General features: G+C 41.0%; 1 protein-coding gene across 9 annotated transcripts in view; it reads left to right on the top strand.

The window, feature by feature from the left end:
• BBS9 (Bardet-Biedl syndrome 9) overlaps positions 1 to 16811 on the top strand; it is a 488279-nt gene that overhangs the window by 223943 nt on the left and 247525 nt on the right. For 8 of the 9 annotated variants that reach the window (XM_075586677.1, XM_075586680.1, XM_075586683.1 and 5 more), the window contains 3 exons: positions 2159 to 2261; positions 4200 to 4304; positions 10265 to 10279. In XM_075586677.1, coding sequence (XP_075442792.1) covers positions 2159 to 2261; positions 4200 to 4304; positions 10265 to 10279 — 223 coding nt within the window. The remainder of the gene's footprint in view (positions 1 to 2158; positions 2262 to 4199; positions 4305 to 10264; positions 10280 to 16811) is intronic. The other variant, XM_075586679.1, reaches the window with a different exon arrangement.

Raw genomic sequence — 16811 nt, 5'->3', positions numbered from 1 at the left:
CAGTGCATCAGTTGCAGTTTGGGGAAGTTCAGTTATCATTGGTTAATCTGGGAATAATATTTCTGAATCCGATGCTGCCTTAACTGTCATACGTGACACATCCTCCTAAAAACAAGAAGGTACCGGCACTCCAGAGGTCTTCACATAATTAAAAAAAAATGTAAGCCACACAGATCAACGTTAAGGTTAAACACACTGACCTTTGTCAAGATCAAGTGTGTTTGATCGAAACGTTGATCTGTGTGAATTAAAATGCCTTTTTTTTGTATGAAGACCTGGAGCGCCGGGACCTTCTTGTTTTTAAGAGGATATGTCCTGTATTATAGGTCTCCTCAGCGGGGGATGATCGCTGGGCACCTGAGGCAGTTACATAAATCCAGTGAGTGCACCTAATTCTTTCTTCTTAACTGTTATACGTACTGTGAACATTGTTCACTTTCCCATATCACCTTTTTAGGCCGTCATGCCGAACGTAGTGCCAAAGGTATGCTGCCAGAATGATATATATATATATATATATATATATATATTAGAGAAAAAGAGAAAAGAAGCGCCCGATCCTTGTGTAAAATCAGATGAACAAAGTTTTAATATCTCATGGACAAGACAAATGCACACTTACAATTTGTCTGATAAAATAAAGCATGTTATGGGACCTGCCCATGCACCAATTGAGGACTCCTCGGTCTCTTCTTTGTGTGTGAGTGTCAGTATTGGCTCCAATAAGGATGTTGCTGTCAGCTGCTGTCTCCAGGGGAGTAATCCTTAGTGTTTGTGAGCACTCAATCTCCACATGCAGCCGCCATTTAGCCTTTCTTCTCACACTTGAAACCGGAAAAAATCTTCAGGCAAGTCCTTGCCTCCTCACGCTGGTGCTGGGAGCTGCCCTGTCACCGTAGGCTCACTTCCAGATATCCCTACGCGTTTCTTCCGACTCTGATGAAATCCGCAGAGTCGGAAGAAGCGCGTAGGGATATCTGGCAGTGAGCCTACGGTGACAGGGCAGCTCCCAGCACCAGCGTGAGGAGGCAAGGACTTGCCTGAAGATTTTTTCCGGTTTCAAGTGTGAGAAGAAAGGCTAAATGGCGGCTGCATGTGGAGATTGAGTGCTCACAAACACTAAGGATTACTCCCCTGGAGACAGCAGCTGACAGCAACATCCTTTTTGGAGCCAATACTGACACTCACACACAAAGAAGAGACCGAGGAGTCCTCAGTTGGTGCATGGGCAGGTCCCATAACATGCTTTATTTTATCAGACAAATTGTAAGTGTGCATTTGTCTTGTCCATGAGATATTAAAACTTTGTTCATCTGATTTTACACAAGGATCGGGCGCTTCTTTTCTCTTTTTCTCTAATAGGTACTGTGGGAGTTCGGTGAGCCCAAGAAGAAGCAGCCTGGACCTTTTGCAAATCAACTTATCATGGACACATGTGGACTTAAGTATTTTTAATATTCACTGCATTTATGGGTTCATAATCGTGTATTGAATTTTTCATTGCTTATCACATGAACCCATTTTTTATATTTGCATTTTTTAGTTAAGTCCCAGTGACACTCAGTGTCATTTTTACCCACATTAATTGGCAATATCTTTTTTATTGCTTTTTTTTATTTTTATTTTTATATGTTATGCACACTTCTTTTTTTGCATTTGTGTTTTTATCTAATAGTCACTTTTAGTTTTTCCTGACAGAATACATTTAGTTATATTCACACCACTGTTTATTGGGCATATTTGCCTGGTGCAATTTCTTGCCACATCTATCAGGGCTGCAGCAATTTAGGTGTAGTGTGTGAAGGGCGCTGTCTATATTTTCTGTCACTTTAATATATATATATATATATATAAATATATATATAGCTCCATGGAAGTTAAAAGTGCTATGTAAACATAAGTTGGTATTAACAGACTGAGTTTAGGTAATATGATATAAATACCTTCTTTTTGCATTGAGTTGTGAGCTTTACAGGCCAGGGCTGATTTCCAAACGTTTGCTCAACAATCTGTATATGTTTCAATGTAAGAACATGCCATTTGCTTGTACCAGCTGTTCTGCAGCAGTGTAGCTCTTGATCTTCCACAGAAATAATGTTACATTTACATCTCACATTCACTAATATTTTACCTTTTTTTTATTTGTCTTGTGCTATAGTTTACTGTACGGACCAGATTGGCTATTCAAAAGACAGTGCTGTCCATATGTGTGCTGCCCCCTTTAGTACAAACTCAAGACCAATTTATTTTTGATTCAATAGGTGAGTAGTCTACTTACTTTGTGTAAACATGAACATAAAACAGTCATTTTTAAAATGTGTTTTTTATTTTTGCACCGAGATTCTGCAAAAAGAAATAAAAAGAAACATTCTACTGCAATGCACATATATTGAGTGAGATTATTCCTTTTTTTTGCTGACTATTGCACATTACTGATGATGAATTTATTGTCAGTTTTTAGAAGCTGAAATCAACATTAAGTATAACTATCTATACATACTAACAAAATATCCCTTCTGAACAATTCGGTAATATGTGGGTCTTTTATTTATTTTTTAAACATTGAAATACAGTACCATATTTTCATTGACATTTCTGGCTTGGCAATTTTTATTGATCAGTCTTCCCATTTTAGGGGTAGCTACATTGGTAGAGATTAAAGACACTGACTGATAACAATAACACTGACTTTGAATCAGGGGAACCTGGTTCAATTCTCTGTGTCAGCTCCTTATGACGTTGAGCAAGTCAATTTATCTCCCTGTGCTTCAGGCACCAAACAATATGGATTGTAAGCTCATCTGGGCAGGGACTGTCTGTAAAAATTCCTATGTGCTGACTACAGTGCACATACGGTAATTGTGAAGTGCTTTGAGTCCCATTGGGAGAATGGTGCTAAATGAAATAAAGTTGTCGTTATTATTACATAAGCTGCTGGTTGATTCGTTCTCCCGTGATCGATCAACAATGATCCTGCTTCCAGGGTTCACTAAATGGCTTCCTTTCAGTTTCAATCAATCATTCAGTCAGTGTAACTCAGCAGCTACAATGTATTCTTATACTACTAAGGAAACATTATCTATTGTTACAGTTTGTAGCTCAAACTGCTGGGAATATTGTCAACAAATGATCCCAAACAGGAAAGTGTTACAAAAAACTTGCACTGCTTAGTAGGTTGGCAAAAATGTGTTATAGAAATCAAAGGAAGCTCAGTATATTAAAACTCATAAAAAATGGCATTAAGAGTTGAATTAAAATGCAGTAAGTATTATTTAATACTACATAACGGATTTATTTAAAAACAAAACAAAAACAAAAAAAATGTACGATATTGCATGGATTGCTCCTTTAAACCCCTGATAATTTTCAAGGATTTAATGTTGTGGTACTAATATCAAACTGTAGTGCTAAAGTATCTTCTCTGGCATTTAGCTGAAAGGAAGTATGTAGATTTGGTAGTTTAAGAATCTTTAGTCAGCCCGCCTACTGAAACATTTGTTTAGGTTGTTATCTACAGGTGTTTTTTTAACCTGCTTGCATACTGGAGTTCACTGATCTCCTTTGCTGTCACAGTTTTTGTCTTGAATCAGTTGGGAATGGTTTCTATAATGCTACAGGTATAAGCTTATAGGAGTCCATGTTAAAGTGGATTTCAAGAAAAACTGGGTGCTCATTGAAATATATTTTCCCAGAATCCTTGGCTGCATTGGAAGCACTGTATGCTAAGAGATAATGGTGAAAAGCTGGGTAGCAGACCTGTCTGAGATGTGAATGTGCCCACACGTGATATTTATATTTGCTATGATGCTACAGACATCATGTAATAAATACCAATCGTGTATGACATGCATGATCCATCAACAATAAGTGTATAGTGGTTCTCTGATTCCAAATAAGAAAATGGCAGTGATGTACTTACTGTAAGGTAACAAAAATTATTGATGTAGCCCTTATTTTCTTACTTTATATATTTTGCGTGTTCAATGTAAAATAGAAATAGGGCTACAGAAAAAAAAAAGAATATAATCTCGACTAGAGATAGCGTAATACAAATAATAGTAAGCAAACAATCTACAATCAAGAGTGGAGCAAGAAAAAAAATTAAAAACAAGGGGCTATTTGAAGACAGTGTGGGTAGTTTCGGTACTGTAGGCATGTTGGAGAGATGTCAATTTTGATGATTTTTTTTCTTTTCCCAGAGCCAGGAATATCTAAAACAGTAAGTCTGTCTGTGTTCCTGAAGGGTAACTGTCCACCTGCCGACCTTGAAGGAAGTGCAGTAGTTTCATACAGCACACCTACAGGCAAGTAGTCTTAAGCTTTTAAAGCAGTAATAATGAAGGAGCACAATAGTGGGTGGAAACCACGTGATCTTTTAACTCTTACTTTGTTCCAAATCCTTCCCTAATCAAAGAATTGGAAGAACAGGGTGGCTTTGAAAACGCCTTATAGGGATTATAATTGCTTAAATGATGTTGAAGATGTAGACCCATAAAAATGGTCATCCAATGAATGTATATTGGCATACTGTTGGCACTAAGGGGTCCAGAGATATAGGAGCTACTATGATCCCTGAAGAATATAACTTTGGAATGAACAACTCTTAACTGTGTCACTGCCACAGGGACCTGCATCGCAATGTGGCGCAGGCCTTTCTGGCAGTCAAATGGCTAATGTTCCCTGATATCACTAGCCAAGGTTCCTGCATCACATTAACCTTTTGGGTGCTATTTGACGTAGCTAGTAAGTCATGAGGTCTGGCACTTCAGGAACCCTGTGACATAGTAGCTAGGCCAGGGGTGGCAAACTCCAGTCCTCAAAGGCCACCAACAGTTCAGGTTTTAAGGATATCCCTACTTCGGCACAGTTGGCTCAATCAGTGGCTCAGCCACTGTAGTCATCAGTGCTGAAGCAGGGATATCCTTAAAACCTGACCTGTTGGTGGCCTTTGAAGACTGGAGTTGGCCACTCCAGAGTTACGTCATAACCTTGTTGCTGTGTTTTTTTTTTGTTTTGTTTTTTAAAGGGGAAATCGTGGCTGAGAACCCTCCGGCAATCAAAGGGTTAAATCTACTACAATCTTTCTTCCTTGCATGATTATAAGACTACTGTTGTTTTTTAAAGGGGCATTATGTGTTTAGGAAGAGTTGTACCTATTCAAAATGAAGTAATGCTGAACACCAGGTCTATTCATTTTTTGGAACCTCAAGTAGACAAGTTCTACAGAGCATTGAAATGTCTCGAGGTATTAGAAGCTTTTGCCAATTGCAAGGCTGCAGTAATACTCATTATTACTGTATACGGTGCAATGCTCGTTTTCACGGTGCTGCACTTTTAACGTCCCTTCTGTCTGTATTCTCAATCTATGATTTTCTGGATGACTTCATATTAAAATCTTTGTTTGAATAGATTTTATTTAAATTCGATTTCTTCCACTCCAGGCACCTCATTTTTTTTTAAAAGTGAAAAAAAAATGAAGTATTTTTATTATTATAACTTTGCTTCCAAATCTTTTGTTCCAACATGGAATTTTGTGGACACATCTGTCCAAATGTTAAGGTGCTTTAAAACAATCCTCTGATTTTATTGTGTGAGAAACATCTTCCACTTTAAATCCACACAGTTGTCCGCCAAAGTAAGCGAGAAGAAGCTTTCTGGAAAAATTCTTGGCTCTCGTCTCTCCATGGTTTTCCAAAAAAGCTAACCATGCTTCTCCGCCTCCAAAATAAATAATACTAATGTTTTCAACCCCTTCTACTGAGAAAAAAATCTGCAGAGCAGACTGAAAAATGAGCAGAACAATAAATCAGGCTAATGAGATTTGGACTGGGCGAAAGCAAGTTGGTGTCTCATGTTTTGGGATTGCAGGTTTCTCTAAGGATGCGCTTATAGTAATGGCTACAGCAACGCAACTGCGTGATATCACACGTCACTGTCGCCATAGCAATTGTTGCACTAGGTGCAGGAGACCTCGGGAGGGCGATAGGGGGCGTGGCCCGTGACGTCACACAAGCGATCCGCTCTCATTGGCTGAATTGCTCACGTGACGCTGATGTCACGCTGTCGTCATTGCTCAAAGTCACAATTCTTTGACTACAATGATTTTGGTCGCTGCATAGCGCCGTCGTGGTCACACCCACTTCAAGTACGGCCGTCGCCGTAGCTAGTACTATATGCGCAGCTGTAGCCTCCTGTATCGACTTCAAGTGGTTCACAATTTTTCCCTCTTAAGAAATAACAATGCATTTTTAAACATGAATGTATTAACCATGCAGATATAGGAGATATTTGTGAGTATTCTAAGTCTGGATAAGGGCTCGGAGGAGAGATTTAAAGCATGATTTCTGCCTAAGCCGCATTGGAACCGGGGGTCTGCTGGAGCTGAACTGCGTTATATTTAGCCCAGATGATCCCCCAGTTTCTGAGCTAGTTACAGCTTTAGTTACCTGTGTTACTTCCTTGGTTTTTAAAAGGCCATCCAATACGAAGCACCACTGATGATAAAACTTCCTATTGGCCCGTTGTAACCATGAGACTTGGCATCAATTTTGATTTCCCCAGAGCATAAAAAAATAACGTGGTTTCGCTCCGAAGGACTCCCTGATACGAGTACTGTAAAAATGTGTGTGCATACATGTGTGTGTGTATATTGATATGTGTGTGTGTGTGTGTGTGTATATGTGTATGTATGCATAGAAGAAAATTAACGTTGGACATCACAATGTTAGCCTTACTATTAATAACTTTGCAATAAGGTACTGTGTGTGTATGTGTGTATATATATAATATATAATATATAATAATACACAGTACCTTATTGCAAAGTTATTAATAGTAAGGCTAACATTGTGATGTCCAACGTTAATTTTCTTCTGAGCTTTTACTCAGAATAGTGAAATTTTTTGTCAGTGGCACCTAAAGATGTGTTTTTATTGGTCGATATTCTTGTCTCTTCCTTTTGCTGGTAGGTGTGCAGAATTTCTTAATAGTACACTGAAGTTATCCATAAAAATAACAGTGTAAATTTGCCTAGGGTTTTGAGGTGAAAACTTTTTGTATACCAAAATATTAGCTAGTAAAATTTCTGATGTGCGCATAGACAGGAAGAGAATTCTGACACACTTTCAATATAAGCAATTAAAAATGTATCACATTACTGAACCAACATTTCAGTCTCCTCATGGATCTTTATCAGGGATGTGATAAAGATTCTTGTCAAGGTCTGATTGTTGACGAAGTAATATAATAGGTTTCTTTTTTTGTTATAGTGTAATGTAAAAGTATGGCAGAATTGTTTTAAGATTTTTATACATTGTGCGTGTCAGTGATATGTTCAGGTTGTTGACAAACTGTATGAGTGGTAAACTGAAACTATTAATGTCATCTGACGCTCATTTGCCGAAAGATCCATAACATAGTGGACATTTTGTAAAAAGAAAGGCATGTTTTCTACTTGTCTGTGCCTGTATGTACTTAACCATAATATGATAACTTCTATATTCTCAAGAGACAGTTTAATGACTTGGTAACTCCGTTGCAGACAATTTTCCTCTTGGAAACTGAGATAAAAACTCAAAACTGAGATAAAGTCAGAATATTCGTGCTAACCCTATATTTCTAATATTCTCACTTTGGGGGTTATGTTTAGAGCAGCGGCAAAGAGTGGTGCAAAACCACTCAATTTAAAGCGACATAGTATCACTGGGGAAAAAAAAATCTGTTTATTAAGCATTTAATAATTATGCATTTAGTTAATGGTTGCATTGGATCAGTTTCAGGGTCTTATTCAATACCCTCCAAAGCAACCGATCACACGGTTATCAATTGAAGTTGATGCCAATTGGAGTTTTTGGCCAATAGAGACCTGATTGGCTGCTTCACGCTACATTGATATACCCCCTTAAAAATTATGTTTGGAATTTCCTACCATTTTTTCTGCTTTTCTCAAAAGCCACCCGCTGCTCTTAGTTTTTTTTTCTTCCTATCTCTGGACTCATGGCAGCAAATAGAATGCTACAGATTGCTAGAATTGCAGGACCATATTAAGCTATACTGATATGTTTAATAGGTAGTTGATTTAAAAAAATAATTAGCCTTAAAAAGGAAACAGGTGAAAATATTTCAGATCATACTGTAAATGTTCATGCTGGTGGTGTTAGCCTGATGTTATGGCTGGGTTTTACCACCCTTCCCTCTGTAGTATAGGTATATCTCCCATTTTCCAATTCTCATTGTAATCTGATTCCGGGTATCGCAGTACAATCGCACTGGAACATAGCCATTCAAGTCATGGCAGTTAATCAGACAATTGAGTAGAAGAAAATTAGATTGAAAATTATCCCCTATAAATGGTAAATTAAATTATGAAAACAAAAAAAGTTTTGGAGACTTTCAAAATTGATTAAATATACGATATACTTCTGGAATTTTTAAACCGCATCAGTCACCAAAATGTAAATATTAAAAATATCCCTGCCATTATTTGACATTGGCGGAAGTACAGAAAGAGCAAATCTTAGTGTCTTCGGTGCCGCGGCCGCTCGCGGTCATACTCCACGGCTGTTTTGGCATCGAAGGGTTAACGCTGTGGGGGGACCCATTCAAAGACATGAAACCTCCACAGCTCCATCGCGGCAGACACTGTTCACCGAGTCGCAGGCTTTTGCTTGTTCGTCCGCGACGCCCGGGACACTAAGTCTTGCTACATGTGTACACATTTGAGTTTTGAGTTTCCCAGATGCATTCCTTGCTCAGCTGGTGTTAAAGTGGAACAGCCATCTAACTGATTAATGAGACTCCTTTTCCGTTATGTTTTGCCCCTATCACACACCCCTAAATCCCAAAGCGAGAACTCGTGTTGTTAAAACCTTCCTTCACATCTAGCCATTGCTAACATTATTTTTGAATAAAATGGAGACAGACATTTAGGACGCTCTTAATGAACGCCATTTTTATATGTGACATATACACACATTCTACCTTCTCCTCCGTTGATTGAAGCTCCACACAATCCATCATTGTGCAATTCCATGCTGAAGGATTCTATACTGAATTACGGACACATATGACATTAGAAACGTTGCTTTGCTGGAAAGCAGTGTTTTCTGGCAAAGTAATACGTAGGTGTTCATGCAGAGTGTTCACATAAGTATAAGTGCACTGGCACAAAGAAAGGGGTTCCTGGTCTATGTTGCTGCAGAGCAATTTACAGGACCTTCGTGCATTGTCAAGAAGTGTGCTGCTGGCAGAACAGAAGAGGGATAATGCCACACCGGCCCACTTCTGAAAACTCTTCAGGGGGATTTGGGAGGAAATGTCATAAGATCTTTTCATTTTCCTATGACTTTTAGTGGGTCGATGGGACATTTTATTTGGTTGATGGAACCTTTTTCTCTGCAAATAATGAGGGAGTCTCCTTTATAAATAAGGGATAGTTGGCAGTATGATTAAATCAGCATTTTCTCTTGCCTGCTTTTTTTTTTGCTTTTGCTATGTTTTTTGTTTCCATAAATGCAGCAGTTCCTTACAATTACGACAATGCTATTATTCATGCAGCCGATCGATCCTTTCTCCCTTGATCGATCGGCAAAGATCCTGCTTCCCAAGGCGCCCAATATGGCCACCTATGTCAAAAGAAGGAAGGGGTAGCTATAGCAACCCAAGGAAGCTTAATACATTAAAAATCATTTAAAAAAACATATACAATGCAGGATTTTGAATGAAATCCTTCTATAATACTCATCTTTCTTAGAAAATACTGTATTTTCTTTTATATGATTACCTAAATCAAATGCATGGGATACAAGTGCTAAATATTTGTTTTAGGAATTTCGCTTTTGAAACTGAAAGAGACGAATATATTTATTTAATTAGGTTACAAACTGTAAGTCCTTTGGAAATGCTGTTTTGGTACCTTTTTATGAGCATGCTTCCATCCCTCCATAAATACTGTGTATATTATTGGGTTTGTAGAGTTCCTTTAGTGATGGAGGGACATGCCATATATTGTAATGCAATGTATTGCAGATCACTCCATCACTGAAAGTCTCAGTAGGTTGTAGGCTATTTACCTCACCGTGCTTTAGCTTATTACATTTCCATTAAGTAGCAGACTCACTGCAGATCTTTATTGGATTAATCATTTTGCCAAGGTTGCATGTTGTTTTCCTACAAATGTGCCCTACAGTTTGGACAGCTGTTCTTTTGTGAAACTTTTCTTACCTTGTCTCACTTTTCCCCCCTTTTCTGCTGCCTATGACATTAGAACTGAACCCTGAAGGTAAGCAAATTTGCAAAGGACTTTTCATGCCTTTTAAAGTTGAGGGTACATGGTGGAATAATGACCTTCCCCTTTTACAATAATAGGTTACATTATGGATTCCAGACTGTAAAGTGAAGATGAGTTATCTTGGCTTCCACAAATCAGGCCTCTTATTTCAATGGTTAGGTTGCCAACACCCTGATTAACTTGTTTCAAATGAAGATTTGATTCTTGGATTTTTTTTGTGCTTTGATAAAACTGGTGCTACACTTTATACCATTAAAGGATCAATCCAAGCGGTTTCCCCCTCCCCCCCTTTTTCTTTCATTTTTTTAATGCAGGATTGAAGCCGGGGGTTCTCCAGAGCTGAACGCCATTAACTTCAGCTCCGGAGATCCCTGCTTCTGGAGATGCTTACCTCCGAAGGGGGTACCGGTATCTCTGCAGTTTTCACCTTCCAAGTCACATGGGCCAATAGGAAGCCGAACCTGATGACGTTACGGCTTCCTATTTATTCGCAGGGCCACACAGCTTTGAAAAGCAGCCATATAGTGAACCTTAGAGCGGCTACTGGCATCCCCTACGTAGGTGTGTATCTCCGGGAAGCAGGGGGTCCCCGTAGCTGAAATGAACGGAGTTCAGCTCTGGAGACCCCTGCTTCAATCCTGTGTTAAAAAAAAACGAAGAAAAGAAAAACGGCTGGAATTGCCCCTTTCAATATAGCAATCGGAATGTTCCTTATCCGTATAAAGCAATTATTGATGTATGTTATGAAAGATTATTAGTAGAATAGACTCCATGAAGTATGAAACACACTAATTGGCTTTATTTCAACTTTAATTTATGGGAAGCGAATTATGGGTCCACTATTCTCTACACAAGTTTTTGAGGAGGATCCTTGAGAAATTGTTACGTGCATTGTTCTTTTCACCAGCTTTCCTGCAATCTGAAATACAGTGTTCTTCAATGTATTTTGTACTTTGTCAGTCCACCACTGAAAGGGCTAAATATTTGCCTGATATAACACTCAATGTCATTATATTGTTAAACCCCCCCCACCCCCTGAAAACAGCAGAGTATGTTCCACCTCAAGTGCACCGTTTGTACAGTGATTTCTGCTCCCTAAATGCATAGTAAGAGCAGAGACTGTGCACTAGGGGGTGCTGCAATTCCACACGTAAAACTTAGCCTTAGAATCCACTTGTACTGTTTTCTTTCTGGAAACACAGTGCTATTATCAAATACTCCCTCTGCTGCAGTTTTGAAACAGCTGCTGTCAAATAAAATAGTGGCTACAGAGGGAGAAAATGTAACAGAATTGAAGATATTGAGCCACTTTTGTGCTTAAATGTATTACAAGAACTGACGATTTTAATGTTGGTCTTCCTTTACAATTGCAATAGTGTATTATATCACATCAGATAATGGAAAGCAGCATTTGTATGTGGTTCGACTATGGAGAGAGTCCTGCATGATGGCTAACATTATATAATTATCAAGTGTAACCCTTGTTTCCCCACCCTAAGGGAGAATCACTGCGATTACCTTGTGATGGTGCTACCTGTTGGTTCACAGGAAGGCCCTGAGTGTCCACCGTTGTGGGAACGAACAGGACAGGCTTTAGGGTTCTTTCTCAGTTCTTCACTCGGTGCAGTGCCTCCATTCCCCGCAGACCCCAACAGAGCTGGGTGCAGACCCTGCAGGAAAGCTCTCTGGTACTCCCCCTGATTAACTGCACTCTCAGGCAGTAGTATATAAAACAAGAACAGTCTTTATTCTTCAAACTGATCAGCATACAACAGGTACACTTGGATGGGTTCCTGGACTCAACCCAGGGAGCTTGAGGCTCCAAAGTTCTATCCCCAGTTCCCTGGTGGAATAAGGGCTAGTTGCCCCACTCCCCAAAGGTAGAGGGTCTCTACAACACTCTCAGCTCCAGAACTGAGAACCACTAAATTTAGGCTCTGCAGCCCCTTTTGTATCCAGGGGGGAGGTCTAAGGTCTGAGCCCCTGATAGGTCAGAACACAGACCCTACGCCCGCCTCCCGTCACACAAGGGAGCTGCTTACTGCATGGGAAAACCCGGATTAATCCTAACACTGCCTGCACTGGTACCAGGGCTTATGTGTTAGGCAGGGTAGATTAGTAGCCAAGAGGATATATGGCTACACAAGTAACATCCATACTAACTAAAATACTAATAAACCGTTACCAGCTGTTATTATAACAAATTAATATATGGTTTATCCCTCAGAGAACAAAATATTCTTAGGAAGTCTTCTGCATTCTTTCTGAAATTCCCGTGAGCCATTATAGCGGCTTCAAGTTAGTGCTTTTCTACCATTAATTAGGAAACAGAGTGTGCTGAGCAGCATTGTTTTTGCAGTTGAGAAAAGGTTTACTTTTCAGCAACACAATTTCTGAACAGAACCCTGAACCCGTACACTTCCAGGCCGGCCTTAGGGCAAGGCGGTTGCCTTGGTCCCAGCCCCTTCGGGGGGCCGGGCTCCCTCGCCGGGCTCCCTCTTGTTGGCGCCAGAATTCATATACCACCTGACTAGGAGAGGGGGAGCTGGGGAGTCCCTGAACTAGCACAGGACTGCACCGCTACTCATCCCAAGGTAGGGAGGCTGTGTGTGTGTGCTAAGAGATAGATGGGGGAGGTAAGAGGTAGCGGGTGGAGTTGCACGTGTGCGTGCGCAGGGGGGGTCTTACCTTATGCGGAGCAGCCTTCCTTCTCCAGCGTCGTGTTGTCATAATGTCACGTTCCACTGTGACGTCATGACATTGCAGGATGAGGGGCCCCGATTCCAGCATGCTGCCTTGGGCCCCACCTAAGGTAAGCCAGCCGTCAGTCCTGTCTACCATTCCTTATATCAGGTGTGCGTAAACGTTTTCGTATGTGCCCCCCTGCCTGCTCTCTCCCCCCTCCTCGTGCCCCCCACCCCCTTACCTTTTCTCCGGCATTTTATGACGTCATGTGACATCACGTGGCCATGAAGTTGCAGCATTATTTGATGTTGCTTTGCCATGGTGATGCGCCACCAAAAGCCGCCGGAGACAAGGTAAGCGATATTCAGAGGGCTCGTGCACTTCCCCGCCATTTAATTAAAATTTTCTGGGGAAGAGCGCCCCCAACCCCGAAAATTTCACCTTCCCAGTTTGCGCAGTCCTGCCTTATATCAGGGGTGCGCAAAGTGGGGGGTGCAGATTCTCCGCAGGGGGCGCAGGTTTTACAGAGGCCCCGCGTGTTCCCGAAGGCACTTAAATTAAATGCTGGGGAAGCGGAGAAGGCATCTTTAAACTTCCACTTACGTTGGCTCAGACGGCGTCTGGAGACGCGTCGCCATGGCAATGTGGCGTCAAATGATGCCGCAGGCCCATGTGGCGTCATGTTTCCATGGCAATGGGATGTGCTGACGCCCAGAATGCTGGAGCCAAGGTAAGGGGGGGGGGACGGAGAGGGGGACAGCCGGCAGGGAGGTGCAGGGGGAAAATATTGCAGTCTCCTGCTTTATATCACATGTAGAAATCTGGATCCATCATCTGTGTTTGGTGTGATTGTATGGGTTGATAAGTAGTACCACTACAGGTAGTCCTCGCTATCCAACGTTTCACTTTACAACGAATGGCATATCTAACGCTTTACAATGCAACCCTAAGGGCCATTTTTCCGACGCCTGAATGCGTTATCCTACGCTCACCGCCACTGATTAACATGTGACTCACTTTACAACGGTTTCACTATACAACGCTACTTCCAGAATGGATTCCGTTGAATAACCGAGGACTGCATGTATTTATTTATTTTAACATCCAACATTGTGTCATAGATAATAGAATCTGTAATAAAATGAATCCATATTTATCTTCTACTGTAAATAAGGCATACTCCTTAAAATACTTGTTAACCAAGTCGGCCTTGCCCCCACAGCTAGAAGAAAGATGGAACTTAATATGGGTGACCCCGCGATCATACTCACAGATTTTGTCAGAAACAAAATAAGCAAAAATAAGTCAACTGAGGGAGGAAGAGGGTTGCAGACCTGTCTAAGACATGCAAATGAATATACAGTAATATTTACAGTTGCTTTATGCTTTACTGTGGAGGGTTTTTGTCACTTTTTTTTACCCACCATAACCTTAATAGTAGTGGTGATTACCTAGTCTAGTCTCAAACCTGCTTAGCCATTAAGGCCAACCTCACACTGATGATACCCATCAAGGTTGAAACATGTCTGTGAGTGGGTTTAATGGCTTTGCATCTCATCCTAGCCTCTGTCTAAAAGCTGTGTTTAAAACAGCATGCATTGGCTTGAGGATTGGCTTGTGTAATATGAGCTTGAGACAAAAGGTGGCACTGAGTGCTCATTTGCATGTCATTTCCCAGAATCCCTTGCTGCAGTGGAAGCGCTGTATGCTGGGTGACAATGGGGAAAGACAGGGTTGCAGACCTGTCTAAGACATGCAAATGAACATACAGTAATATTTACAGTTGCTTTATGCTTTACTGTGGAGGGTTTTTGTCACTTTTTTACCCACCATAACCTTAATAGTATATATATATATATATAGTCAATGGAGAGTAGTTGGCACTCACGTGTATGCAGTTAAAGGTAGGTGCATGTCCCTTAGAAGTAGTTAACAGGCACAAATGCCAAAATTTGTGCCACCTACTCCAATACAATCTTTTTTTAAAATTACCTCTGAGTGCTGTCTCGTTCTTACTGTATTGCTGCGGCTGCACCACTGCTGTGAGGAACACCCCTGCATACAGTATATATATATATATATATATATATATATATATATATATCTGCAGAAAACAAGAAGAAAAAACAGGCGCACTCCTAGTGTGATAAAGTATAAAACAGTATTTATGGGATTGTAAAATATAAAAGCGCACTCACAAACAGAGTAAAAATAATAGCATTTATGAGATATACTCAATCGCCTTGAAGCTGTGAAGGGAATGTATCAGCCTGTCCCGTTGGTGCCACCTCTGGTGTATCCGTTGGTTCAGTAAGGTGCACGTGAGCCACTGCAGACAGATGATGTAATAATCAGCAACACGGCCAGAGACTCCCTCCAGATACACCTCCCACAGCTCTCACTGCTCACCAGCAGGCAACCGCAAAACCGGAAGCAACAGCAGTCCCAAGCAAAATAGCAACAGCTCCAAGGTACTCTCTCCGTTCGTGCAGTAATGTCAGCCACAAACTCGCCTCTTTGGGAAACGCCCTACGCGTTTCGTCACTAAGGACTTCGTCAGGGGATCCTGTGAGTGCTGTGTGCTGTGAGAGTGTGTGCAGTGAGAGTGTGTGCAGTGAGAGTGTGTGCAGTGAGAGTGTGTGCTGTGAGCAGTGTGTGTGTGTGCAGTGTGAGTGTGTGCAGTGAGAGTGTGTGCAGTGAGAGTGTGTACAGTGTGGTGTGTGAAGTGAGAGTGAGTGCTGGGAGTGTGTGCAGTGGTGCAGTGAGAGTGTGTGCAGTGTGCAGTGAGAGTGTGTGCAGTGAGAGTGTGCAGTGTGCACGGAGTGTGTGCAGTGTGCAGTGAGAGTGTGTGCAGTGTGCAGTGAGAGTGTGTGCAGTGAGTGTGCAGTGTGCACGGAGTGTGTGCAGTGTGCAGTGCAGTGTGTGCAGTGTGTGCAGTGTGTGCAGTGTGTGCAGTGTAAAAAAAATGTAATTTTTTTATTTTATTTTTAAATGGGAGCCATGTGAAAACCGCGTTATAACGGGTCGCACTATAACAGGGTTAAGCTGTATATATATATACAGGCAGTCCTCGGTTATCCGACGCAATGCGTTACTCAAAATGGCGTTGGATAGCGAAGCGTCGTAAAGCGAAACCCGTTTTCCCATAGGAACACTGTTTAATTTAAACGTTCCGTTCCTGAATGCATTTTTAATGCTAAAATACACAAAATATTTTACTCAAACAATAAGATTATGCTGCACACACATACATTATGATGTAAAGATTCTATTTATTGAATCCAGAACTGTATAATAAAACTGTTAGACATGGTTAAAGGCATAAATATACCACAAAACCTTCACACAGACTGATCTGGATGATTTCTCTGACTGCAGCTTTCTGATTGACATAATGTTGCAACTTTGCAAAGCGTCGTAAGAGCGTCGGATAAGCCATTTCGGCATCGTAAAACCGGCCATAGGGATGCATTGGACAGCGTCGGATAAGCCATTCGTCGTAAAACGAAGCGTCGTAAAACGAGGACTAACTGTATATACGTTGGTATTGTGTGTGTGTGTGTATATGTATATATATATATATGTATATATATGTAAATACAACTGTATGCTCATCTGCATGTCTTAGGCAGGTCTGCAACCCCGTCTTTCACCATTATCACCCAGCACACAGCACTTCCACTGCAGCAAGGGATTCTGGGGAATGACATGCAAATGAGCACACAGTGTCACTTTTTGCCTCAATAACCATTTTTAACATGGTTCCCTATAGGCTTAAGCTTGCTGCATGGTCACAGCTTTGAGCACAGCCAGGGTTAAGGTGCATACCCAGAAAACC

The sequence above is a fragment of the Ascaphus truei genome, chromosome 2, assembly GCF_040206685.1.
Source record: "Ascaphus truei isolate aAscTru1 chromosome 2, aAscTru1.hap1, whole genome shotgun sequence".
In the NCBI taxonomy this organism is placed as follows: Eukaryota; Metazoa; Chordata; class Amphibia; order Anura; family Ascaphidae; genus Ascaphus; species Ascaphus truei.
This window is presented reverse-complemented; position numbering and strand designations above follow the sequence as displayed.